This window comes from Primulina eburnea, chromosome 2 (genome assembly GCF_022965805.1).
Source record: "Primulina eburnea isolate SZY01 chromosome 2, ASM2296580v1, whole genome shotgun sequence".
Lineage (NCBI taxonomy): Eukaryota > Viridiplantae > Streptophyta > Magnoliopsida > Lamiales > Gesneriaceae > Primulina > Primulina eburnea.
Genome location: NC_133102.1, coordinates 5,108,003 through 5,135,076, shown reverse-complemented (window position 1 = coordinate 5,135,076; position 27,074 = coordinate 5,108,003). Strand labels below are relative to the sequence as shown.

The 27,074-nt window shown below is 34.7% G+C and overlaps 2 protein-coding genes and 1 long non-coding RNA gene across 7 annotated transcripts in view; all 3 read right to left on the bottom strand.

Moving 5' to 3' along the window:
- LOC140822555 (uncharacterized) overlaps positions 1–17,116 on the bottom strand; it is a 29,493-nt gene extending 12,377 nt beyond the window's left edge. Inside the window, exons 1-5 of one of the 5 annotated variants that reach the window (XM_073183347.1) lie at positions 16,767–17,113; positions 14,942–15,027; positions 14,799–14,852; positions 13,264–13,338; positions 12,783–12,878 (exon numbers count right to left, since the gene is read on the bottom strand). In XM_073183347.1, coding sequence (XP_073039448.1) covers positions 12,783–12,878; positions 13,264–13,338; positions 14,799–14,852; positions 14,942–14,944 — 228 coding nt within the window. In that variant the 5' untranslated portion in view covers positions 14,945–15,027; positions 16,767–17,113. The other 4 variants (XM_073183342.1, XM_073183328.1, XM_073183337.1 and 1 more) reach the window with 4 other exon arrangements.
- Positions 17,117–22,106: 4,990 nt separating this feature from the next.
- LOC140824512 (uncharacterized) lies at positions 22,107–23,148 on the bottom strand. Its single transcript, XR_012116363.1, has 3 exons — positions 23,092–23,148; positions 22,728–22,951; positions 22,107–22,438 (listed from the first exon to the last, which is right to left on the bottom strand). It is a non-coding gene; the product is annotated as an uncharacterized lncRNA (long non-coding RNA).
- A 608-nt stretch (positions 23,149–23,756) lies between these two features.
- Positions 23,757–25,192, bottom strand: LOC140822541 (uncharacterized). The gene is made up of 2 exons (XM_073183316.1): positions 24,963–25,192; positions 23,757–24,806 (listed from the first exon to the last, which is right to left on the bottom strand). Exon 2 carries the CDS (start codon positions 24,712–24,714, stop codon positions 23,836–23,838), a length of 879 nt encoding a protein of 292 aa, XP_073039417.1. The 5' UTR covers positions 24,715–24,806; positions 24,963–25,192; the 3' UTR covers positions 23,757–23,835.
- Positions 25,193–27,074: the final 1,882 nt, after the last annotated feature.

Below are 27,074 nucleotides of genomic sequence, written 5' to 3'. Positions count from 1 at the left end.
TCAAATATTTACTTGCTAAAAAAGATGCAAAGCCACGCTTACTTCGGTGGATATTATTGTTGCAAGAGTTTGATTTAGAGATCAAGGACAAGAAGGGTGTTGAGAATGTGGTAGCAGATCATTTGTCTAGATTAGAATGTATTTGTAATGATTCTGTTGAGCATGCTATCAATGATTGGTTCCCGGATGAGCAACTATTTGAGGTGAGAAATTGTCCATGGTATGCAAATTTCGCTAACTATCTTGTCACAGGCACACCTCCACCAAACCTATCTTTTCACCAACGAAAGAAATTCTTTTCTGACGTGAAATACTATTTTTGGGAGGAACCGTTCTTGTTTAAGATTTGTGCAGATTCCATGATAAGACGGTGTGTTGCGGAGGAAGAGTTTTATAAGATTCTCAACCATTGCCATGATCGTGAGGTAGGTGGTCACTTTGGACCAACGAGGACGGCGTCTAAGGTACTCGAATATGGCTTTTATTGGCCAACCCTCTTTAAAGATGCTCGTTCTTATGTGCTACATTGTGATAAATGCCAACGGTCAGGTAACATCTCTAACCGTCACGAAATGCCTTTAAATAATATCATTGAGTGTGAGGTTTTTGATGTATGGGGGATAGATTTCATGGGACCGTTTCCCAGTTCTTCCACGAAAAAATACATTTTGGTGGCGGTGGATTATGTGTCTAAGTGGGTAGAGGCGGAAGCATACGCCACTAATGATGCTCAAGTGGTTCTAAAATTTTTGAAGAAAAACATTTTTAACCGCTTTGGAACACCACAAGCAATCATTAGTGATGGTGGCACTCATTTTTGCAACAAACTCTTTGAAAAACTTTTGAGCAAATATGGTGTCACACATAAAATCTCTACCCCTTATCACCCACAGACGAGTGGTCAAGTGGAAGTGTCGAATCGTGAGATTAAGCGAATTTTGGAGAAAGTAGTAGGTGTCAGTAGGAAAGATTGGTCGGTGAGGTTAGATGATGCTCTTTGGGCGTATAGGACTGCTTTCAAAACACCTATAGGCACTACACCGTATAGGCTTTTGTTTGGTAAAGCATGTCATCTACCTGTTGAGTTAGAGCATCGAGCATACTGGGCCACAAAAGCGCTAAACTTTAATTTTACTGATGCAGGTGAACAGCGTTTGCTTCAGTTGGACCAATTGGAGGAGTTCCGGAATTTGGCTTACGATCTTGCACTGTCTTACAAGGAAAAAACCAAAAAGGCGCATGACAAGAGAATCATCGAGAGAGAGTTTAAGGAGGGTGAAAGTGTTCTGCTCTACAACTCCCGGTTGCGCTTGTTTCCCGGTAAATTGAAGTCGCGATGGTCCGGTCCATTCGTGATCTCGAAAGTTCATCCATCGGGAGCTGTCGAATTGAAAGATGGGAAGGACGGGACATTCACGGTCAATGCCCAGCGCCTCAAGCACTACATGGGTGGCACAGTTGAGCCACAACTTGGAATCACACGGTTCCAAGATCATCCGAACTGAGACGGACCGACAGTCAAGCTCTCGACTATAAATTGAGAACTATTTTTTCTTTCCCTTCATCTTGCATTCAATTTGATTTTAGTGTTATTTCATGTTTTTATTCAAAAAAAAAAAAAATGTGTGATTCGGGACAGAAAGTTGGCGCTCGGGCGGTATTTTTGTACCGCTCGAGCGCGCAACTCACTTTGGATTCCAGACGGTTGGCGCTCGAGCGGTAACTTTTTACCGCTCGAGCGCGACCGCTTTAATAAGCGCGAATTCCCCTTTCCCCTTCCCATTCTGCACGAAATTTCCCAAATTACTCCTCTCAATCCCTAACCCCCTTTCACTCTCCTCTCATCTTCTTGCAGGCAATCTCTCCTACCATCAAGACTCAAGCATCGTGGGCAAGCTCATCCTTCGGAATTCAAGCGTCATCTTCTCCGATTTCCCCAAAATCTCTCTCATCCACTACTATGGCTCCAAAGAAGAAACAAAGAGGTACTTCCGCTTCTTCCTCTTCTTCGACTTTTGATAGGCATCGCTTTGTTAGTGAAGAAGCTCGGGCCAGGTATGAGCATGCCAAGATGAATAGAAATCCGATAGTAGAGAGGGGATTTAGAAAAGAAACTGCCGATAGGCACCTAGGACCTCGGATAGAATTGGAACGGCGCGGATGGGAAACTTTTTCCAATCATCCTAAGGCGGCGGTAGTTTCGGTGGTGCGTGAATTTTACGCGAATGCTGTGGAGGGGAGAAATGGGACGGTGTTTGTTCGAGGTGTACACGTCCCGTGTGACTCGGCAACTATCAATGCACTGTTGGAAACGACGGAGGTCGACAACTCTCGTTTTGAGGCTTTAGCTGCTGACCCGAACTATGACTTGATTATCACCGCACTATGCCATCCGGGTGCGGGTGCGATGTGGAAACCAGTGGGCGGACCGCCGAGCTGTTTCGACGAGAAATTCTTGACCGTTGACGCTGCCATGTGGTACTTATTTGTAGCCCGACGGATGATGCCGGTATCGCATAAGAGCGAGGTCCAAAAGGAACGAGCGGTTCTCTTTTTTGCGTTAACTCACGGCTACGACGTGAATGTGGGCACACTTATCTACTCTCAAATCATGTTGTGTGCTCGCAACAGTCACGTCGGTCTATTCTTCCCGACAATTATCTCCGAGTTGTGTGCCCGGGCGGGAGTTCTATTCCGGGACGACGAGGAGTGGATTCAACCCATGAAGCCGATTACCATCGAAGACGATAAGCGAAAGTATGCGAAGCGACAGATTGACTTCCCCACTGAGGAGGAAAATTTAGGTGGCTCTAGCGCCGCCGCTCCACGCCGCCGTCCACCACCACCCCGCCGGCGAACTCACACCGATATGATGGCCGAGAATCTCACCTTCCAAACGCATCAAGGGCAGTTCAACTCGTATGTCACCGACCATCTGTCTCACATTGACTCCATGATGCGATCGCTGCTTGTGCAAGGGGGCGTTGACCCATCGACCGTGCCGCCGTCTCCGCTACCTCCTCCCCCATTCCAGTTCCAGTATGATTATCACCAGCACGGGGGTGCCGCCGGAGTGCAACCGCCGGAACATGACGAGGATGAGCCTTGATCAGGGGAGTTTACTGTTTCCCCTACTTCGCAATTTTTTTCCCGTTACCGATTTTCTGTTTTTCTTTCTTATCATTGTTTCCGTCTTGCATGTTTATTACCTTTCATGTTTATTTAGTCTGCATTTGTGTTTGCATATTTGTGTTTGCATTTCTATGTTTGCATTTCCATTCATGAGTTGTTTTATTTTTAATGTCTGTTTCGTTTTGTGCAATGAGGGCATTGCACAACTCTAGTATGAGGGGGGGTAGATTGTTATGGTTGCTTAGTTATTCGTTGCATTTATGTTGTCTAGTGTCGTTTATGGTGAGAAGACATAATTTATGCGCCAATGATGATGTTGAACTGATAATATACAAAAATATTGCGTGGGTCACTTCATGAATGATACTCTTGATTGTTGAAACATGAATTTTGGTACAAATTTTGAACTTTTTGAGCACATATGTGTGGGGACTAGAATTTTGTAGGAAGAATGGTGACATTTGATGGTCTTGTGTGTTAACTTGAAAGACATCATTTATGAGTTGATTTGGCATGTAAACCCGTGGAAATAAGTCACTGATTGAGACCTTGAATAGAGAATTTGATTTGCCTTGAACTTTACATATACCTCCTTTTCAATGCACTAAATTCAAATATCTTACTCCTAACCAGCTATAATCCAAAGTCATATATTCTTAGCCTAGGGAGTACACGTGTGAAAATTGTGCATCAACATGTTGAAATAACAAAGTTACTTGCAAAAAGAACTTTGAGCAAAAAAAAAAAAAGAAAAAAAAAAGAAAAAAGAAAAAGGAGATGTAAGGTGAGGGGGGAGCCGAAATAAAAGGAATGAAAATCTATTCCTAGGCTAAAAGTTGGAGATGTAAGGAGACGAGGAAAGTCAGACGAAAAGTCTTGACAAGTGCACAATGAAAATGATCGGTGTACTCCCAACTTTTAGCCACTTGAGCTTACTTTCCTTCTTTTCGACACTCTTGTCTGCACTTAAGAATTTAATAAAGTTCAAATGATGGTTAGTGATGAATGGACACGGGGGTGCATGCTAGTGAGACTTGTATTGAAGTGTTAATTGAGTGATTCGCATGATTTGATGATTGATCTATTTGAAGTACGAATGACTAGACCCATCATGACACACACACACGTTCAAATTAGTGTCAAGATTTATGTGTAGATGAGAATGAGTATTCGTTTGTGATTTGACTTGATTATGATGTGTATGTGGAAATTTCACTGAGGCATGAGCATAAAAGTTGTTAACTCACCATTAACATTGACTTATGTTGGTTAGTTCTTGTTTGAGTCTTTTATTTTTGTTGTGTTTGTTTAGGGTCTCGTGCTTTAACCTGTTTTGCTTGAGGGCAAGCAAAAGGTTAGTATGAGGGGGTTGATAGGTGGTGTTTTTACGTGTTTATTGCATTAGTTTTAGTTGTGTTTGCATTGTGCATGCATGCATTTCATCTACATTTTGTTCATTTTAGAGTAATCATTGGCATTTTATCATGTCTCACTCGTGTGTGGTGAATCTGCAGGAAAAATGGTCGGAAAGCGGAGAAAAATGTGGAATCCAAGAAGTTGGACAGAATACTTGGCGCCCGAGCGGTAGAAATTTACCGCCCGGGCGCCACAGAAGACCAGCCGAGGAAACAAGACAGAACGTTGGCGCTCGGGCGGTGATTTTCTACCGCCCGAGCGCGAGAAGGTGTCTTCGGAAGCCATCGTTACAGAAAGTTGGCGCCCGAGCGGTACTTTTATACCGCCCGGGCGCGAGAAGACAAAGGGCCAAGACAGAGAGTGTGGCGCTCGAGCGGTATATTTCTACCGCCCGAGCGCGAATGCCGCACAAGTCCAGCAACTTACAGAGAGTGTGGCGCTCGAGCGGTACTTTTCTACCGCCCGAGCGCCGCCTATTTTTGGAAAATTTTGGACGCGATTTCTTACCTTATTTTGGATGGGGGTTGCTATGGAAAAAAGGATGGGTCGACTTTTGAAGAGGATTCAGACAGATTTGGAGAGCCAAAAAGGATTTCTGGGGAGAGCTTTTGCACTTGGATTGAAGATTCGACGGTTTCCGGGCATCGTTCTTCGCAGATTTCGTCACGCCTAGTATTTCTAGTTTATTTTTCTTTGTTTAAACATTGTTTTGCTTATTTTAATTATGAATTCTAGTAGCTAACTTTCATATTTGTTGGGATTGAAGGGGATCCTACCCCAAACTTTTAGTTGATTAATTTATATTTTGAGTTGTGCGTTGCTCTTGATTGTATTACGATTTTTATTGTGTCGTTTGAGCGTAGCTAACTCTTACGACAATTTTATATCACGAGTGAGTTCGAGAGAATAACTAGTGATAGGATCGAGTAGTATAATCTGCGGATCTACAATTTGCATAGACATATGAAATTGGATACGTGCCGATAGTCATAGTCCTTAGGGTCGAAAACTAGGGGATTTCATCAATCGAAATGCGGTTCATTCTTGATAAATGATTAAAGACATTTAATTACTTCATTGAGTGAATTAGTTTGGCATAGCTCGAGAGAGCGTGTTCAATTGAATAGGAAATCCTGTCGGAAGCGTAGAACACAATCGAACGAATTAATTAATTAATAAGGGGTAGGTGAACCAGAAGTCCCAACAAATTCTTTTATCATTTGAAATTTAATCCATTGGTTTAGCATTCATATTTTATCATTTAATCGTTGAACTTGTTTATTTAATTTTCTTGCATTTTAGTAGTTATAAACAAACAATCAAATTTCGTCGCTAAAGTTTTAATAACTAAAATAATAATTGTTAAATACAGTCTCCAGTGGAACGATACTCGTATTCATATACACTATACTATTACTTGACATCGTGCACTTGCGATTTATTTTGAGCATACAAAATCATATTTTTATTGGGGATTTTACTGTGCAAGTTTTGCTCGATCATTAGACATCGTAAAATCGAAGCCAGATCGAAGAATAGACTGATTATGTAATTGTTATGATTTTTGGAGTCGATTTGACTGAGAACTCATATCAGATATGTATGGTTATTGAGATTATGACTGGTAACGACATTAATTATGAGTTCTGGTATTATATCTGTGATGTTTGGACTGACGGGGTTATCAAGACTGTATTGTTATGCCGTCGAAACATCAGTTGATTGATATTGAACAGATTCGATAGTGATTTTGATTATATCGTGATATCGTCGATATGGATTAGATCGTATCTCAATTGACATTGATCAGATTTTATTGTGATCAGAACATGTATTGAATTGAATATTGATATTATATCTGTTCGGTATTGTTATTACCAGATTGGGAATGGACCGAGATAGAGTCGGGACTTCTTCTTCTTCTTCTGAGCGAGAAGATAAAGGTATAAATTAATGTTGAGTTGGGATTGCACAATTCGGGTGAGGTTTGACTCGAGTTTTCCTAAATCACATACTTTACTTATTGCATTGATATTTGCATTGAGTTGATTGATATACTTGTTCTCTTGAATTATAGATAACTGGTGTTAGACGAGTAATTTTGTGACAGAAGTGTCTGATAGTGGTAGGAGTACCACGGGCACATTGCACGATGTCATGAGATATTGTATTGGCGGAAGTGCCATAGTTTGTCGCTGGATAATTGGCTATCGATGTGGATAGAATTATAGCTCCTTCTATTACTGGTGATCAGTATTGTATCGATGTGGATAGAATCATAACTTCTTCTATTACTGTTGATCGATGTTATATCGATGTGGATAGAATCGGAGTTTCTTCTATTACTGGTGATCGATACTATACTGATGTGGATAGAAACAGAGCTTCTTCTATTTCTGGTGATCGATACTATATCGACGTGGATAGAACTGGAGTCTTTTCTATTACTGTTGGTCGATATGGAATGCCAATGTCTGGAAACCGGGATCCCTAGGCTAGGATTGAGTCTAGTCTAAAACGTAGAGTCACGAGTTTGAGTGACAGTCTGATTGATTGATTCTGATGGATGTTGAATTATGTTCCTGATATTGGTACATGCTTAGAATAGACTTTATTCTTGATATGGATTTATGTTCCGGATTAGGGTACATGTTTAGAATATGATTTATTCTTGTTATTGATTCATATCATGACTTTGATATATGATATGATTGTCTGTTATATGCGATTATATGGTTTAGATGATTGCATGTATACATGATTTATACTGGGATATTTATATCTCACCGGAGTTATCCGGCTGTTGTCTTGTTTGTATGTGTGCATGGCAACAGGTGGGCTAGGATCAGGGTCAAGAAGAGTACGAGGCTGGACTAGATAGCGTGGAGATCCGGGCTTTGAAGCAACTTAGGATTCAGCACTGATATGTAGTTGAACCTAGTCGGATTATTGTAGATTATACAATAATTGTATGTTATGTTTAATATGTAATTTGAATTTAATTACATTACGTTCCCGCTGTGTATTTTAGAAAAAAAATTTAGACCCTGTTTATTATAAGTGATTAATTAGTCTCAATGACGATTAAGAACTAGATTAGCGTCCGGGTCCCCACAGATATCATCCTTGAGACTATACCTATTTTAACAAAAGGAGGCCATCTTTTTAAAAACTCATATTCGACAAGGGTCATGGACGAATATATAAAAATTCTAGCAGTATAATGTACGTCCAGAAAGTGTACAATATGATAGATAAAATTGGCCAAATTTATTCATGTTTATTTTCTACTCTAAACGTTGTAACAACATGATTTAAATGAACTATATAAAATCAACTAATTTACTCAATGAATAGATTTGAGTTTGAGCCCCCAAAGTTTGTCATTGATTAATTATTTAAAAAGGAATTTCGACAACACACGCCCATGCAACTCGAAGACAGTACCTAAATCCTTAAAGATCTATAGCTAACTACTCAGCTAAATTATTAGCGAGATTGATGTTGATAAACAATTGATTAGCTAAGAATTCATATTTTTCGCTTAAAAAACACCGAGTATTTGAAAGAAAATACGGTATCTTAATATCATCAACTTACTCAATAACATGATAGAATCAATTGTTCAAATAATATATGATTTTGCACCTAGACTTGTCAAAACGGGCCCGTGGGGCGGGCCAGCCCGCTACCCATCGTAACCCACCATTAGGCGGGGTGGGCGGGGCGGCCCATCATTTTGGCGGGCCTATAAATGGCCAACCGAGCCCAACCCCTGCCGTGGGCCGACCCACTTATTTTTTTAAGAAAAAAAATGTTAAACCTTATTATAATAAACATACAAGAAAAATATATTTCGTCAAATAGTTTCGTAAAATACTTACAAACATTAAAATAAGAAATTAAGAAATCATACAACATAATCCATAAAAATAAAGTGTTTAAACCAAATATGAAAAAACTAAACAAATACTATAAAGTCCATTCTCATTAAACTCATTCAATCTTCATCCTCTACAATAGCTCCTTCCACTGTTTCTTAATCAAAAACTTCAACAACATTGGATCCTTCTTGGGATGAAGTTGTTTTGAAATTTGCACATTCATCATCGTCTGCATCTAAAAGATACGAACTAAGCCAATATATCAATTTAAGAAAAGTTATATATATTTATATATATATAGATATATATATATATATATATATATATAATAGTGAAATTACCATTAACATAACCACGCAACCAGTTACGCGTGCAAATAAGAGCTTGCACGTTTTCAAGAAGGATGCGACTTCTGTACTTGGTGAGCACGTGAGCACCAATGGAAAAAGTTGACTCTGATGCAACCGTAGTTATGGGGATAGACAAAATATCGCATGCCATCAATGAAAGTGAAGGGTATCGATGCTTATGGTTCTTCCAATGCTCCAAAACATCTAAATTTTGATAATGTACAAATTCAAGCTTTGGCTCCTCCAAATAAAGATCTAATTAAGATTTTCCTGCACTTCTAATGGTTTGACTCTCATATGCCATGATTTCCTACATGTAAAGCAATATATATATAAAAACAAACCAAAGAGTGAATATAAGAAATAAATCATTTTAATACTTACATCATAGATTTTTTTGCCTTTATTTTTAATTTTTCCTCCACTTTGAGTATGTGAAATTGTAAGAGAAGGCGATCTTGGTTGTGAAATTGTAAGAGAAGACGATCTTGGTTGTGAAGAACTTGTCTGATTGGTGTTAGAATACTGTTCAAAAAGCTTATACAACTTTGTCTTCACAATCAACATCTTCTCTTGGCATTTGATAGCATCATCATCAAGCTTCGAATAAAAAAACTCTAACATAGAAAGCTTTATTCCTGGGTCAAGAATAGCCCCAAATGCAAGCACCACGCTATATTGATTCCAATACTTATCAAACTTCTCTTTCATCCTTTTACACATATCACTTACCACCAAATCTTCATTTGACAAGTTCTCATTTAACAAAACCTCAATCTTCCAAACTTGCATTTGATGTAGGATAAAAAGAACCCGAGATCAAATTAGTAGTATCATAAAATGACTCAAGAAATTCACATATTTTTTCTCCTCTTTTCCACTCTTCAATTGAAGGACAATATTTATAATTATTATCATTCAATTGAAGGGAAGAAAATGCCTTTTTATGTTTGATGGCACTATCCAACATCAAATATGTTGAGTTCCAACGAGTAGGCACATCCAATCTCAAGCCAATACCACTGTCAATGTTACCAAGTGCTCTCACGCCTTCTTCAAATTTTCTCATCCTACCCTCTGAGCCTTTCACATACTTGATAGATACTCTAATTTTATTCAAAGCTACACTAGCTATTTTGAGACCTTCTTGGACAATGAGATTCAATATATGAGCAGAACAACGAACATGAAAAAATTCACCATCAGGCTATCATGCAACGAGAGTTGTTCTTTCAAAATGCCTTGCATATTATCATTACTTGATGCATTATCCAATGTCAAAGAGAAAACTTTTTTCTCAATCCGTCATTCTTTCAAAAATCCAAACAATTCTGATGTCAATTCGACCCCTGAGTGTGGATGAGGCATATGAGCAAACTTGTTTGGAAATTGAATCCAAACAATCCTGATGTGCTTTGTATTTCTAGAAATACTCTTGTCGCCGACATTTCAAGAATCTACATGAGAGAGAAAGTGAAACTTAGGCAAACTTTGGCCAATATAAAAAATAGAATTTGTTTAACTTCAGACGTATGGACTGCATACACTAGTGAGGGATACATTTGCTTGAGTGCCCACTTTGTTGACGATGATTGGAAATTGAATAGTAAAATACTTAGCTTTGCTCATATGCCTCATCCACACTCAAGAGTCGAATTGGCATCAAAATTGTTTGGATTATTGAAGGAATGGCGGATTGAGAAAAAAGTTTTCTCTTTGACATTGGATAATGCATCAAGTAATGATAATATGCAAGGCATTTTGAAAGAACGACTCTCGTTGCATGATAGCTTGTTGTGTGATGGTGAATTTTTTCATGTTCGTTGTTCTGCTCATATATTGAATCTCATTGTCCAAGAAGGTCTCAAAATAGCTAGTGTAGCTTTGAATAAAATTAGAGTATCTATCAAGTATGTGAAAGGCTCAGAGGGTAGGATGAGAAAATTTGAATAATGTGTGAGAGCAGTTGGTAACATTGACAGTGGTATTGGCTTGAGATTGGATGTGCCTACTCGTTTGAATTCAACATATTTGATGTTGGATAGTGCCATCAAACATAAAAAGTCATTTTCTTCTCTTCAATTGAATGATAATAATTATAAATATTGTCCTTCAATTGAAGAGTGGAAAAGAGGAGAAAAAATATGTGAATTTCTTAAATCATTTTATGATACTACTAATTTGATCTCGGATTCTTTTTATCCTACATCAAATGCAAGTTTGGAAGATTGAGGTTTTGTTAAATGAGAACTTGTCAAATGAAGATTTGGTGGTAAGTGATATGTGTAAAAGGATGAAAGAGAAGTTTGATAAGTAATGGAATCAATACAGCGTGGTGCTTGTATTTGGGGCTATTCTTGACCCACGAATAAAGCTTTTTATGTTAGAGTTTTTTTATTCGAAGCTTGATGATGATCCTATCAAATGCCAAGAGAAGATGTTGATTGTGAAGACAAAGTTGTATAAGCTTTTTGAGCAGTATTCTAACACCAATCAGACAAGTTCTTCACAACCAAGATCGTCTTCTCTTACAATTTCACATACTCAAAGTGGAGGAGAAATTAAAAATAAACGCAAAAGAATCTAATATCTATGATATAAGCATTAGAATGATTTATTTCTTTTATGTTTCTTATATTCACTCTTTGGTTTGTTTTTATTATAGATTGCTTTACCATAAGTTAATTGATGTAGGAAATCATGGCATATGAGAGTCAAACAATTAGAAGTGCAGGAAAATCTGAATTAGATCTTTATTTGGAGGAGCCAAAGCTTGAATTTGTATATTATCAAAATTTAGATGTTTTGGAATATTGGAAGAACCATAAGCATTGATATCCTTCACTATCATTGATGGCATGCGATATTTTGTCTATCCCCATAACTACGGTTGCATCAGAGTCAACTTTTTCCATTGGTGCTCACGTGCTCACCAAGTACAGAAGTCGCATCCTTCCTGAAAAAGTGCAAGCTCTTATTTGCATGCGTAACTGGTTGCATGGTTATGTTTATGGTAATTTCACTATTATATATATATATATAACTTTTCTTAAATTGATATATTGGCTTACTTCGTGTCTTTTAGATATAGACGATGATGAATGTGAAAATTTCCAAACAACTTCATCCCAAGAAGGATCCAATGTTGTTGAAATTTTTGATGCAGAAACAGTGGAGGGAGCTATTGTAGAGGATGATGATTGAATGGAGTTTAATGAGAATGAACTTTATAGTATTTGTTTAGTTTTTTCATGTTTCGTTTAAGTTTAAGCACTTTATTTTTTATGGATTATGTTGTATGCTTCTTAATTTCTTATTTTAATGTTTGTAAGTATTTTATGAAACTATTTGACGAAGTATATTTTTCTTGTATGTTTATTATAATAAGGTTTAGCATTTTTTTCTTAAAAAAATAAGCGGGTCGGCCCGCGTAACCCGCAGCCCAAGGTGGGTTGGGCTGGGTTGGCCATTTATAGGCCCGCCAAAATGGTGGGCCGCCCCGCCCCGCCTAATGGCGGGTTACGACGGGTAGCGGGCTGGCCCGCCCCGCGAGCCCGTTTTGACAAGTCTAATTGCGACAGATTTACTCACTTAAAAATATAAAACACTGCCCTAATTTGTTGGGCCAGCCAGCCCCGTCTTGGCCCGCAACCCAAACGGGCTCAGTCCATTTGGCCCGCCTCCAAATGGGCTGTTATTTTATCAACCCAACCCGTTCAAATTTTATGGCGGGGCGGGCCAGCCCGACGGGCCTAACCCAATTTGACAAGTCTACTTGCACCCCCTAGTCGGAGCTCTTGAATGCCATGCAATTCAGTGGGGAGCTAGAGCAGGATGGGCTGGGGCCATTGCCCCCTCTTTATTTTTAAATTTCGATAAATTTGTATATTTTTATGTACGAGGAAAATCGTAAATTTGTCCCTCCTAAATTTTTCGAGTTTTAATCATATCTTCTACACAAAATTTCTGGTGTTGCTATTAATGTAATATGAAGAAGTACCTTAATTTTACTTAATGCTGAAAGCTTTAGGCCAGTCATGTCCGAAATCTTTATGCAGGTGCCAATATATCGTCCATATTTTTTCGTTGCAGAAGGCTATAATCACAAGAGTTAATGTTAGTCTAGCTATGTGACAGATCTATTTTCAACATAATAATGGTTCTGTAAAAGCAAAACAGTCATTATGGCACTTCATTTGCTGAAATTATTTTTTGAATATTCATATCTAGTGAGGTGAAGGACAAAAAAACAATGGAATATGATATCTTACAGAAGCTTTGCCCTACACCAATAGCAATTACAGGAAGACCCTGTAAAATTAAAGGGGTGATCTTTTTTGTGTCATTCCTGGGTGACTGGTGGTTTTTTTCCATTATTTTATATGGTCGTTGTAAGCTGGAGTTAATAATTTGGTATGTTTTTCCAGGGTTGGCAAAACAGCTCAGATAAAATAAACTCCAATTATATCCAAGCAGAGTACCTCTTTTGAATATCCAGAAATTCCAACAAGCTGTGATTCTCGTATTGATGTATACATGTGAGTATCAATTGGCTGCTGCAAAGATCACCCGTTAAAAATAAAGTGAACAATCAATTAAAGAATTCAACATAAAGCAATTGGATGCACTTAGCGAGGGTTCCAAAAACATAGAATAGGACAAAAGTTTGACGTAATACCAAAAACAATACATATTCAACTCAAATCTTTTGAAATGTAGTATAACCCGAGTACCAAGTTTAGATCGCAATGGTAGCTGGAGAAATTATCATTCCCGAGGATATTGTAATAGAAGGAGATTGTTCATTAAATTGCGATTTTTTGATTAGTTCAAATGGCCTTTAGAATTTATAAAGAAATGTTTTGACTGTGTTTAAATGAGCTAAGAAAGGTTAGAATTCGACCGAGAATTGAACTTGTGGAAAGAAAGCAGCAAAGGAAGGCCACAGTCCGGAGGGATGGGACGCCAATCCCAGCATCTCATCCACTTCATGTTAGAATTCGACTGAGAATTGAACTTGTGGAAAGAAAGCAGAAAAGGAATGCCACAGTCCGGATGAGTGGGACGCCAATCTCATCCTTCCATGTAGTGGTTGAAGTAAGCACGTATTTGGACTCTTCATGGTAAGCACGTATATTTGGTCCCCGACATATATGCATCATACAAAATTCACGGAAAAGGGACCAAAACAGTTTTGGCCCCAAATAACAGGGATGGGAAAACATACTATCCTAGTCAGAAAAATACTCAATTTTGGGTGAAAACTAGGATGGCGCATGTACCCTTTTTGTTAGTCTTCAAGGATTGGGTCTAAAATGAATAAGTCGATGGACCTTTTAGCACATCACAACAAAAGGGACAAATGGTTTTAGGAATTACGCCCAAGTAATATATTGGGACAAAAAGGGTACTTAACCCGAATATAATTATGGAGCATATATTCGAGTTGTCTTCATCGAGAAGTCCAAATGACTCAAAGATTATGCTAAGTCTTAATAAAATATTAAACCATAATTGCTTGTTATGTTGATGACGATTTAGAGCAAGAAATGATCATTTCCAGTAATTGTACAAAGTTTCAAGTTATGAAAATCAAACATGTTATCTTAGTTCTAATACCAAGTGACCACCCGTTATTGTATGGTCATTTATAAATTGAGGTAATAGTTTATGCTTGCTGAAGCAATCAATGCTCCCAACATACGAGATTTTCTAAAAATATTATTCATTCACTCATAATTTCTATATTCAAATTATTTCATTCGATCAAAAGACCTTGCGATGTTTGTTGATCAAAGAATCATGATATTCTCATCAAATAAGGGTGTATGATAAGTAGAATTGGCTAGATTTGCGCTCAATCGATGTAATGAATTTTTTGAGCTCGAGCTCAAAAGTATCAGTAGAGTGATATAGTTCATACTCTGGGGCCAATAATATGATGCGTTGATCCAAGATAAATCACAAACATGTAAATCAATAGCAGAAACACAGAGCTGAGTAACTAAAAACTCACCAGTTGTATGTTATCAATTTGATTTTGTATCCTCCATTTCGAACAGTCAATAAGCTGAAAAAAGTGGGCACTGGTAAGAACTTAAAAAAAAAAGCAAGAAAGAAAGAAAGAAACTCAAACAAGTTGGATGAACAGCAACAAACCATTTGATGTGCATCCAAAACATTCCCATCCCTTGCTTTTAAAATACCTCACCAAGGTCTCACTTTCGTGTCTGTGATCAATATTTCTGCAAATTAAGTCAAGATTATCAGGCAGTATTTTTCAACCTTAAGTTTCACATGCCATAACCTAGTGGCATGGCAGGACAATTTCTCCAAATAACTTGAAATCAAAGCTAAGTCTTGTATAATTGCATTAAAAAAAACCAGAAATACAATAGCCAAAAAAAAACCCAAAAAATACGATAGCAAGGGAAATGAAAGGTTAAACAATCGAAATTACCAAATGAAACTTTAAAAGAAGGCCAGCTTTTCTAATGCATTCTAATCAAGCTCAACTTTATTATTAATCCAAAGATTTGAACAACCTTATTGATCAGAATAGAATTTCCCAAAGACAAGACATAGCATGTGAACATATGCTGAGCACGTGCTACGTCTTGTCTTTCCAGATAAGAACTCGTTACATAATCACTTTGTAAACGTATTTGGAAGCCACAATTGCCTAAATTTAGTATTACGCATTCGGTTATGCTCTATTCTATTACGCATTATGTTATACTCATATTATGTATGTTTTAAACTGCTTATCTGACATTAATGATATAATCTGTAAAATACTTGTACCGACTAAGTTGATAACACACTCTGCGCCTTTGAAATTTGTAAGGTGTTTTAGATAAGTTATTAGAAGAACAAGACTAGAAGCAGGAGTGTTCAGGCAGAGAGCAGTCAAAAGTCGGCCTTTACGTAGTCCTGGATCATTAATAATTTTTAGACAATTTCAGAATGTTCTTGGGATGTAATTTAAACTCGCTTATTGCTTTAGGATTGTCAATTCCAGCGTATTCAAGTTTGCACTACAGTACTTGTTTTGTTCAGTTTATAATGTGTACTTGTTTTGTTCAGTTTATAACGCGTATTTTTGCCTCGGTCGTTTTCTATTTAAAAGGCCAAGCATGTTGTTTTCCGTTTGTCCTCAATTTTGTTTTTGAATGATTCACAAATTTCCATTAAGCATGTGTTAATAATTATTATTATAATAATTTTTTTAAAATAAAATTGAGAAATTCCGATTTTCATTCTACCGATTCCCTTCATTGAATTAATTCTAGCTGTGGTTGGAGCCTGGTAGTTGGTGATGATCAAGACGGGCATACCCAACTCGTCTATTTTGAGATTCCATGAAGTCGCAGCATCACAACCAATGTTAAGCTATAAGCTCAAAAGGATAGCCTATACAGGGGAGAGCTCCTCAAGATTATAAAACACAATCACTTGCAGAATCAATGCGGGATCATGACAATGAATAAAATAGAAAAACTTTTAATCTAGTAAACTCGAGAAACATCAATTTCTTTTGCTACTACTAAAAAGTAGATCAAATCATGTACTTGAGTAACACACAAGACAGAGATTAATGAGATTCCCCACCACAAATCCAGCTCAAATTTCCACGTAAGAACATGTTGTTTACAAGAGTAATCCTTACAAATCAGAGTTTCAAACCACATAATTGACCGATCTATCATCACAACCACGCTTGGAAGTGAGCAAACCAAGTATGCAGCCCACCATCCAAAACCCAGATCAAACCTAGGCTCATCAAGAATCAAAATTTTTTCAACGTCCACAAAAATTCTAAACAGATAAGTTAAAACGGCAAACCTGGAAAGACTTCTTCAATGATTCATCAACAACATTAGAAAAAAGCAAAACTTTGATCGAAAAATCAAGAAAAATGAGAAAATCCTGAGGGGAGAGACTGTATTAATAAGTAGTTAGTTAAGAACATAAGGAAGCTAACCTTTTTTCCACATGGGATTGAAGCTGATTGATCATTTCTTCGGTTATGAAAACCATTTTTGCTTTCTTTTTTTCTTTCACGCACTCAACAATTTGCACCAAAAGATTCAGACTCCGTTTCAAATTTCATCCCCTTCCCCTTTAAATAGTTATTGGAGTCTCCACATGGCGTGGAATGCGGATGGGGGCTGGTTTTCAGACAAGGGGTGTCAAAAATGGTTGTTTTTTTCTCTCTTTCCCCGCAACCAACCACCTTAACTTGAGACTTGCTTTTCTCCGATCTCTTGAATGTCCACGTTCCGATTGAAGAAAACGATGCCCAAAATTTTTTAAGGTACTGAAAGTTGATTACTATATAGCATAACATTTCCCTTGTCCAAAAATAGCAAAAAATAAAATATATATCTGTACTTTATAAATTTTATCTTCTAATTATTTTGGAAGAAAATATTAGATTTTTATTTTTTAAAAATACATATAAAATATTAGAAATTCCATATCAAATATTTGTATGATTATAAGATTATATTGAATCTCATTCTTTAGATGAGTGTATTCAATGATTGAGTTTTTATAACTTAAATGACTTTTGTAGATTTTAAAGCCTATATATATTTAATCAAGACTTTTGCATAATCTATAAAAGTCTAGTAGTATCTAAAATAGATTCTCGTAGAATTTTAAAAAGTCAAGTGATATTCAATATTAACTTTTAAAAACTTTACAAATCTCTAGATCTTTTCAAAATTTTAATAGATTTTTAGTAACTTCATGAAATTTTTTTACATACAAGCATTAAAGTCTAAGGTATAACTATATATTGTCAAAAAATTTCTTTGGTTTAACCCAAAAATTTAGATGGATTTTTAAAAATTCTAATTTATACTCAAGTTCTTTCTTTTTCTCATCTCACGTCACATCTCTTCTCCTCTCATTTTTTTCTCTTCTCATTTGTCTCGATCACTCTCTAATTTTAAGAATGTATCTCTATATACGTTTTCTTTTTTCTTTTTCAGATTTTTCATTTTTTTGTTGATTGTTTATTTAATAATTTTGTATTTTAATGTTATAAGAAATTTTGAATTCTATTATTGATTTTGTGATTTTTAATTTATGATATATAGAAATGAATTTAACATTCAATAATAACAAAAGATTATCCAAAAAATAATATTTTTTAATTCTTAATAGTTGAATAGTCTCGCAACAAGTGTGATAAAAAATAAAAATTAAAATTTTAATCTATAATTTATATAGAAATTTTATGATATAATTGATAAAACAATTTTTTCTTTTATTGTTTAAAAGTTACATTTTATATCCTTATTTTATTGATATAATCTTAAAATTCTACGAGGTTTAAAATTATAATTATAAATTGTGAATAAAATTATTTCACTAAATATGAAAATATCATAAAATTTTATTGGCTCATAAAATTAAATTAACTATATTTTTTAATAAATAAAATTACATATTTTTATTAATTTTCTGGCTAGAAATTGTTTTTTTTTTTTAATTTTCAATTAATTTGTAAACTATCATATTATTATTTAAAATATATATTTACACAATGATAAATAATATTCTTTTCGCATGAAGATATATGTGTGTGTGCGGGACTCGAAAGTCTCTTCGACTTCTTCCATTAAAAAAGGTAGTTTTGCAAGGTAGATAACGTCTTGAAGTGAAGCAAAGCAAAGACATTAGATGGCAGATCGGTTAATTGCATTAGGTAAGGAGAAGGAAGACTTGTATTAACCGCAAATGCCTTCGATTTCATCTTCAATCCTACCAATTCAAAAGTTTATATCTCTTCTTTACTTTTAAGTGACAAAGGATATACTTTGTTTTTATATTATTGTGAAAAGATTATTATTTATCATTTTGTAAATATAATTTTTTTTATAAAATATGATAGTTTATAGATTAATTGAAAATATTAAAAAGAAATAAAAAAATAAATTTTTAGTCAAAATATTTAATTTATTTATTGAAAAAGTGCTATTAATTTCAATTATATGACTAGATTTATTTTACAATTCCCCTTAATTTTATTAATATAGTGATGTCTTTTTAAAATTTACAAACATACGATACAAATCCACATATAAACATAAATATTTAATGATTAAATATTTAAATTTTAAAGAATTAAATTTATTTATTAATATAAATTTTAAAACTAAATTAATTATTAGTTCAAATAAATTAATAAAAATAATATTTTATAAATAGATACAAAATCATAAAAAACTTGTAAAAAAATCTACAGGAATCCACATACTTATTTGTAAATAATATGTGAGATTCTATGAAAGTTAATAAAAACTAGTTACTCTGCACACGTGAGGCGTGTGTGTACAATCTTTTTTATCATTATCGATGGACTAAAGTGAAATTTAACAAATTATGGAGGGACTAAATTGATATTTGAATGTTTGAAAATAAATAAAAATAAAAATAAAAGTGTGTGCTGAAATTTAAAAAAATAAATAACAAAAGTGTAATATCAGTATCATATAAGGGTAAAATTGAAAGGAAAAAAGTTGGTGTTCTCTCTAGATAGTTATTATCATGTCCTCACACTTAATAGTGTAGAAGTATAGATATATCATATTAACAAAAATCTATCATTTAAAAAAATCAGGAAAAGTCATCAAAACTCTTGATTAAACACACCCACTTAATGTTTACTATTAACTCATTAATGACATTTAAAAGATGAAATTTCATAGTTGGGATTTTTTAGTAATTTTCTTGTAAAAAAATTGATGGGATTATATTTTATTTTTCATGTTTCTGGATTGTTTTTGTGAAAAAAAATATTTAAAATGGTTGAATTCTTAGCATCTCGTGTGAGATAGATTTGGTTGCTAATATTGGCCCGACATTTGTTTCCATATAAGGACGAGCATGTCCATAATTATACATGTGCACGGTTGATTATCTCTATTATATCCAATTTTTGTTTTTTGTTTTTAATAACCGTTGTGGGAATCGTGTAAATTTATCGACTAACGCAGTACTCTACAAACAATATTATTTACGTGATGCCGATAGTGGATAGTTTAATTTTTAGGACATTTATTTTGGATATAAAATATCACTCGGTGCATGAATAATTAAAAATAGATTGTATTAGAATATTAGTCAAGAATATAGTTTAGTACATGATATAAGGGAAATATTGATAAATAATCATTATCCCATGTTTGGTACATTTTTAAAAAACTCATGATAATATCATGGGCCCTTGATAAATAATTTTTTAGAAGGATAAAATATCTCTTCAATTAGGTGTGATAATTTTAATTTAATGATAAAATACACTACAAATGACTTAATTACCCTCAATTTATAAATGATTTTTTTATAAATATATGCTCGTAGGTAGAAATTAAAATCAAATAAATATTTTTATTTTTTTTATATATTATATAATATGATATTTATATAAATGAATTCGAGATAATTACATAAATAATTTTTATAAATCTCAATAAAATTATTAGTATTACTCGATTAACCTTAAAATTGATATTTGACTTGACTCACAAAATCAAAGGCTCGATTATCATATTATATAATATATAAAATTAGGTAAAAATAAATAAATCATGCAAGCACTATCGGCGCATGAACAGGTAAAAAATATGAACTCAAGCAACAACTTCGAAATTATAAAATTTATCATGATAAGGTTAATTTTGTCATTACAATCTAATATATAAATTTAATCACTCTTATTAAAATCATACCAAACATTAAATATAATATCCTACATCTTATTTATCATTAACTTATCCTTATATTATATATCACATGTTTATCCTATCATGTGTACCAAACTATGCCTGAAGTGATAATAACTAAATGAAAATTAGTAATCATGTTGAGATGTAAAATGTATGATGATAAAACATGATAATGTTTGATTTTATTTTTTGCGATGAAAATATAATATACTAAACGAGTAGAATGTTCCAAGAATAGGAGCAATAGAAGTATACAAAAACTTGTGTGAGACGGTCGTACGGGTCGTATTTGTGAGACGGATCTCTTGTTTGGGTCATTCATGAAAAAATATTATTTTTTTATGCTAAGAGTGTTACTTTTTATTGTGAACATGGGTAGGGTTGACCCATCTCACAAATTAAGATCCGTAAAACAGTCTCACATAAGACTCACTAATAGAAGTAAGCGATGATGTGTTATATTTTTTGGTGTATATAAAAATATTTTATTTCCTGAAATAAATATTTTATCCGATATTTAAATCAATTAGGTTACTGAATTTGATAAGTCAAATTCTTGTCAAGTTTTGATACTATATTTAATTTAATTTATATAAATAATATAAATTTAAAAGAAAAGTAAAAATAGTTCAAATATTTTTTTCCTTAATATATTTTACAAATAAAAGATAAGAAATCAACAATTTCTGAACTGATATTCACAATAAAAAGTAACACTCTTAGCCAAATAAAATATTTGTCTAACAAAATATGACTCGTGAATCGTCTCACACAAGTTTTTGTCTTTCTGTTATCTTGGAAAGGAGTACAGAATTATCAAAAATATATTTAAGAAACTATATAATAATTTTTTTAGGATCGATGGTGAAGGTCTTTTGTGAATTGTATGTGGCCAAATCCTTCTGAAATGAACAATGACTAATTACTAACTTTCCATTGAACTAAAGCACCCTTCAACCAGAAGCCAGTGCCAATCTGAACTTGAATGGAACACTAGTTTCACTTGCGCTCTAGGAGTTGACACAGCCTTGGGTAAAAGAGTATTTAAACATGCATGTATGTAAAAGGGTGGGCAAACCAGCAGATACCTAGGCAAATACACCCACAATTGACTAAGGAGTAGAGTTGACAACTTACAAATTCATGTGTTGCTTGTGAGAAATCTGTTCAAAGGTCTCGTGGGTGCTTGTGAGCTTTTCGAGCAACAACGTCTTTTCTTAGACAACTTAAGAAGTTATCTGCCTCCAAAAACACCATGAACTCCAAGGATCTATGAGATGATGCTCATCTAAAATGTAATGGCTCGACTATTATTTTCAAGAATTTTCAAATTGTTTCAAATGTGCTTATGCGAGGAAGCAGTTTGTACAACTGAGCAAACAGAATTTCAACAAAGATAATCTTGTCTTTATCTACAGACACGCTTGGCTCGAATGCCAGGCAACAGTTGGTGTGATAAACTTTGGAATTTAGAATTTTTGGAAATTTCAATTGAAATATGTATATCATTCAAGTCAATACTGTCTGACATTATGCTCAGCTGCATGCTCCCTTGGCGGAAGGTCAAATATTCCAACATATAAATAGCGGAAAGCTAACATTTCATGTAAAAAAGTTTACAAGCAATCAGAAAATGCAGAAGAAAAATAGAACACATTTGCCAGCCGATAGAAAGAAGCATATAATCAATTACAAATAAAAGGAAAGCCATAACATTGTGTAATTTTATTAATCTGGTTTTGTAAAAGATATATTTTTTATTCAACACCCATACATTTTAATGCAATGATTAGGAAGAAGTCATATGTAACCTCAATTTGCCAGATAAATCCATACTACATGGATCTTTCACAATAATTTCTCTTAGCTTTCGATAGCACCAATTTCAACTTTAGGACCAGATACATTCATTAGCCTGCGCTCCATACCACAAACATTTCCATTGGACCATCCAGCAATTCATATTTATTGATTCTACTTTCATCAGCAATTGAATGCAATGTTTTCTTATCCTCAGGACCATATTCATTATAATCATGTTCTAAATATCCCAACATTTGGTACCACACAGTAATTTTTTATTACAGCAGAAAATATTGTGCTAAACATAGGTATAAACAGATAGCAAAATAAACTACAAAGCTAATTTTTGTTCAATCCATCCATATGGACTAAAAATAGTTACTTGTTATATGATCGAATACCTTTGTTTAGTCTCAGCTTCGACTGCTTCGGTTTTTAATTTAATTTCTTTTATTCTTGTAAGCTTGCTACACACCTCGGGATACAGCGCACGGAGAAACTGTTCAATGTTTCTTTTCTTTTCTTGCATAACATTTTCATACATCTCTGCATGAATATCTAGAGTCGTCCTCACAGTGAAATAAATTATGGCACAGTTAAGTTTAGAGTTTCAGTCCTTAATGGACTCAAACACTAAAATGAAAAACAAGGACCGAATGGAACAAAAATGAAATCCAGAACATTCAGTTAGTTCTTTTCCATTGTTAGTTTCTGATACACCATTCAGACTCCAGCTCCTTGTGGAAAATGTGAGATTCATTACACTGGTTGCTATTGGATGCCCTTATCCTTGCTGCTTTTATCAAGTAAACCTTCCCCTGATGACGCAGTAAATCAGAAGATCTTTCCAGTGAACTACTTCTCAAGTATAATTTATTTTCCTGTGATAGATCATTATGTTATTCCATACATAAATATTAACAAGATTACAAGAGGGATAGATGATACTCCTAGCAACGAGTGGCTGACACCAAGGATGGACATGTGACTAACTCTCAACACATACGCTTACATTCGGGCTTAACGAGGATATAATCAGTCCAACAGTGGACTAACTCCTCAGGACAGACTACAGAGGTTTGAGTGCTTGACCAAATGCTCGAATGGTCGGAACTCCCCAAGCTCCCGTGTGTCTGAGCTAGCATTGAAACACACATTAGATGAAGTTTTGTCCGACTAGCCAAGCCCGTGACTGATTCAGTGTATCGTTGCACATTTTATGCATCACGCACGCACTCGGCCATCTGGACTTACTCAATGCATACTTCGTGCACCCATGATGCACTAACATTGTCCGAGGAAAGGGTCCCTTGTTGATTCGTACACACACACACACACATAGTGAGGCTCGCCATTTTTCAAATGCTTTGGAATTTAATTTAATTTTGTGAGAGAAAAAAAAATCGAAACAACATTAATAGAAAACTGGATAGAGTAAATCGAAATTACACATTAAAATCAACCAGTCCTCGATCATGTACAACGTTGCAGCTTATAGATGATGTACAATTAGAACTTTGAACCATCAAAATTAGCCTCTTCAGTTTCAAGCTTCCAAGCATAAAGAAAATGGCAGAATTCCAAGTATGAAGACTCTTCTTCTTCTCCTCCTTGCCTGAAGATAAACGTGCCCCCTCCTGAGCCTAGTCCATTGTAAAGCCAATCATGAACATCCCATAATATCTCCACATTCACATCATCCACCACAATTGTTTCGTTACCCCTGAATCTCCAATGCAGATTTGTTATGCGAATCGACTCAATCCCATCTATACTTATCCACATTTCTGGGTCGTAAGGACCGGACAAGGCTGATTCGATGATGATATCATGCTCCCTTTTCCCTTGGCCTAATGTGGTTTTGGTGCAGAAGCATTTCTTGGCAAATACCACTTCTTTCTTGTTCACCAAAATCGCACCTTCTGAACACAGTCTGCACTTTGTCCTTCTCAAGGCCTCTGTCATCTGATCACCAAGCAGTAAAATCACCTCCTTCTCAGACACGATGGCGACATAATAATCGGACTTGGGTTCTGGACTGTTGCTAAATTTTGCAGACTTTAAATCCCAGAAAACGTCCACCCGACTCTCGTCGACTTTGAATGATTTGAGGCCCTTTTTACCCCAAAACTGCCATGTCTTGAGATCAATCTTGCAAGTGTATTGATTATTTTCATCAAAAGGATTCTCTACCGTAATGTGAAGGGAGTGGCTGATGAGATTCTTGTCCCACGTTATATCTATATTCCGAAATTTTTCGGCAAGTTTGGCTCTGTGAATACAAGTGACAAAATTCTGCCCGGATTTATTAACTGTGATCGGATCTTCCGGATTCGGTTTCTGTTCCAGTCCCTTTATGTTGCAAGAATCCGAAGGTGTACTAACCATTTTTCAGGGATTATACCAGGCAATCAACATCATTTCTTCCTTCTGATATTTTCAGAATTCAGCACAAATCATTGTAATCAAAATGGCGTGACCTACAGCTCGCAATGCAGATCAAGGATTTATTTCTCCCAACATCCTTAATTTCTGCCTAATATATCAGCTAGTATTTTTGTATACCTTTTCATAGATTGATCATGCAGCCGAAAAAAAAACTTGAAATGTTTACCACATTATACGTGGGATTTTACCTTGTAACTAAGCGCGCGACTCTTGTACGCAGGCGTTTCTTGGATTTGCATGAAAACTGTGGAGGATAAAACACGGCATATTTTGCTGATTGATTGAAGAAAAAAACGGCACCTTTTCGTTTGGGAGGCTATCGATTGTAGAATATCGTGGAATTGGATCAAATTGTAGCATTCAATCTAGAGCAGATATACATCAAAATGGAGATGGGGGTGCAAGATTAGGGCTCTCTGGCATCAAAATTTAGGGAAATTTAGGGAAGACTAAGCATTAAATGGAAATAGTTTTAGGCAAAGCTCATTATTATTTGTTTTCTTCTAATTGTGGAGGGTTTGTTGTCTAGATGTCTCTCACAAATTTGGTAGGTTGATATCAACAAGCTAAAATGATCATGTTTATTATAATTTTATTATGAAAAAATAATATTTTTGGTCATGTAATTTACGTAAATTTTTTATTTTTGTTACTTTTATCTAGTAATTTACAGTTTAGTTCGTTAACTTTTACAATTTTTTTTTTCCAAATTTGGTACTTTTCACTGGAGTGTTGGTATGAAATCGGACACTTGCAATGTCCGTCACGTCACTATTCTCCAATGTCAAACTAGCACTCCGATAAAAAAATTGTCGAATTGTGAATAAATATACAAATTAGTGGACTAAAATTGAGAATTAGCTAATAACGATAACAAAAATGAAAAATTATGTCATCTTATTATTTTTATTATTATTTAGTAAATGTATGACCATAATGGAATTCTGAATTAGAGGTAACAAGGAAACCAGGTGAGAACCTCTAAATCGTTAAATTGAATTTAGAAATGTCAAAGTTTTTTTTTAAATGTTTTTAAATGAGATGTCAAATTTGAATAAATGTTGGGTCTTCGTTGAACTTTTTTTATACAAAATGTATTACGTGGAGGTGTAATAATTGTCTCTGTTGATAGCATCAAACAATGATGTTTGGATTGTTATATGGTTTAAAAATTTTGATTTGTACTATTACAACTAGCTATAGTTTTTGGTAAAATGACGAGCGTTCGGTCCTACAATTAGTATCAAAGTCAAGTTCATGTATTCGATCCTCATTGATTGCAAATAACACAATTATTGAAATAGAGATTTTTGAGATGTAATAATTATCCATGTTGATAGAGCGATCTACCCATGATTTTTGGGCTGCTATGTGGTTTAAAAAATTTGAGTTGCACAATTATCATTAGCTTTAAATTTTGCTAAAACGACTAGCGATCGGTCCTACATATTATGACATAAACAATTTTTTAGATATTTCCATCGATTTTTTGTTTAAAATATGATTTTATTCTGGAAATTTTTTCTATTAGATATGAATAGGAAAAATAACATGGAAAATTAATTCAGCATAGGGGCAAATTTGTTACGAGTTGAAGATTACACGATAACGCACACTAAAATTAAAGTAACTCTCAATGTTAAAATAAATAAATAAAAATTAAATTTTGAACATTTTTTTAACTAAAAATGATATTATTTTATTGACTAATAATAATAATAATAATAATAATAATAATTTAAAGAAGCAATAAAACATAAAATAGACATACATTCATTCTTTAAATTAACAAAGAATTGAGCAAACAACACGTTTTATGTTGGGCCAAAATGGTTAATATCTTTTTTTTAAAGAAGTTTAATCGCTCGTAAAAAAATATTATCAATTTTTATTTATGTAAAAAATTAGGGATGTCAATGAGTCCGGGTTTTACCCAGATCTTTAATGGACCCACGTATATGAGAAGGTTTTGGGTATACTAAATAGGTCATGGGACGGGTTTCACGTCCAATTTTTCAGACCCGTCCGGATATGGGACGGATCATAGGTCCTATAATACCCGCCTCATACTCGCCCCATATATGTGAGTATAAATATTCTAGTGTTTTATTTTTATTAATTTTCATTTTTTTAGTAGCTCACATCAACCATAACGATATTAGCTATTTCTATGTCAACTGCTATATTTGAATATGTTTTTAGCAATAGTGGAAAAATAGTTGGTCCTCATCTTAGTAGACTTAATACAACGACTTTGGAGGCATTGATATGCTCGCGAAGATGGTTGTGGGATGGGGTGA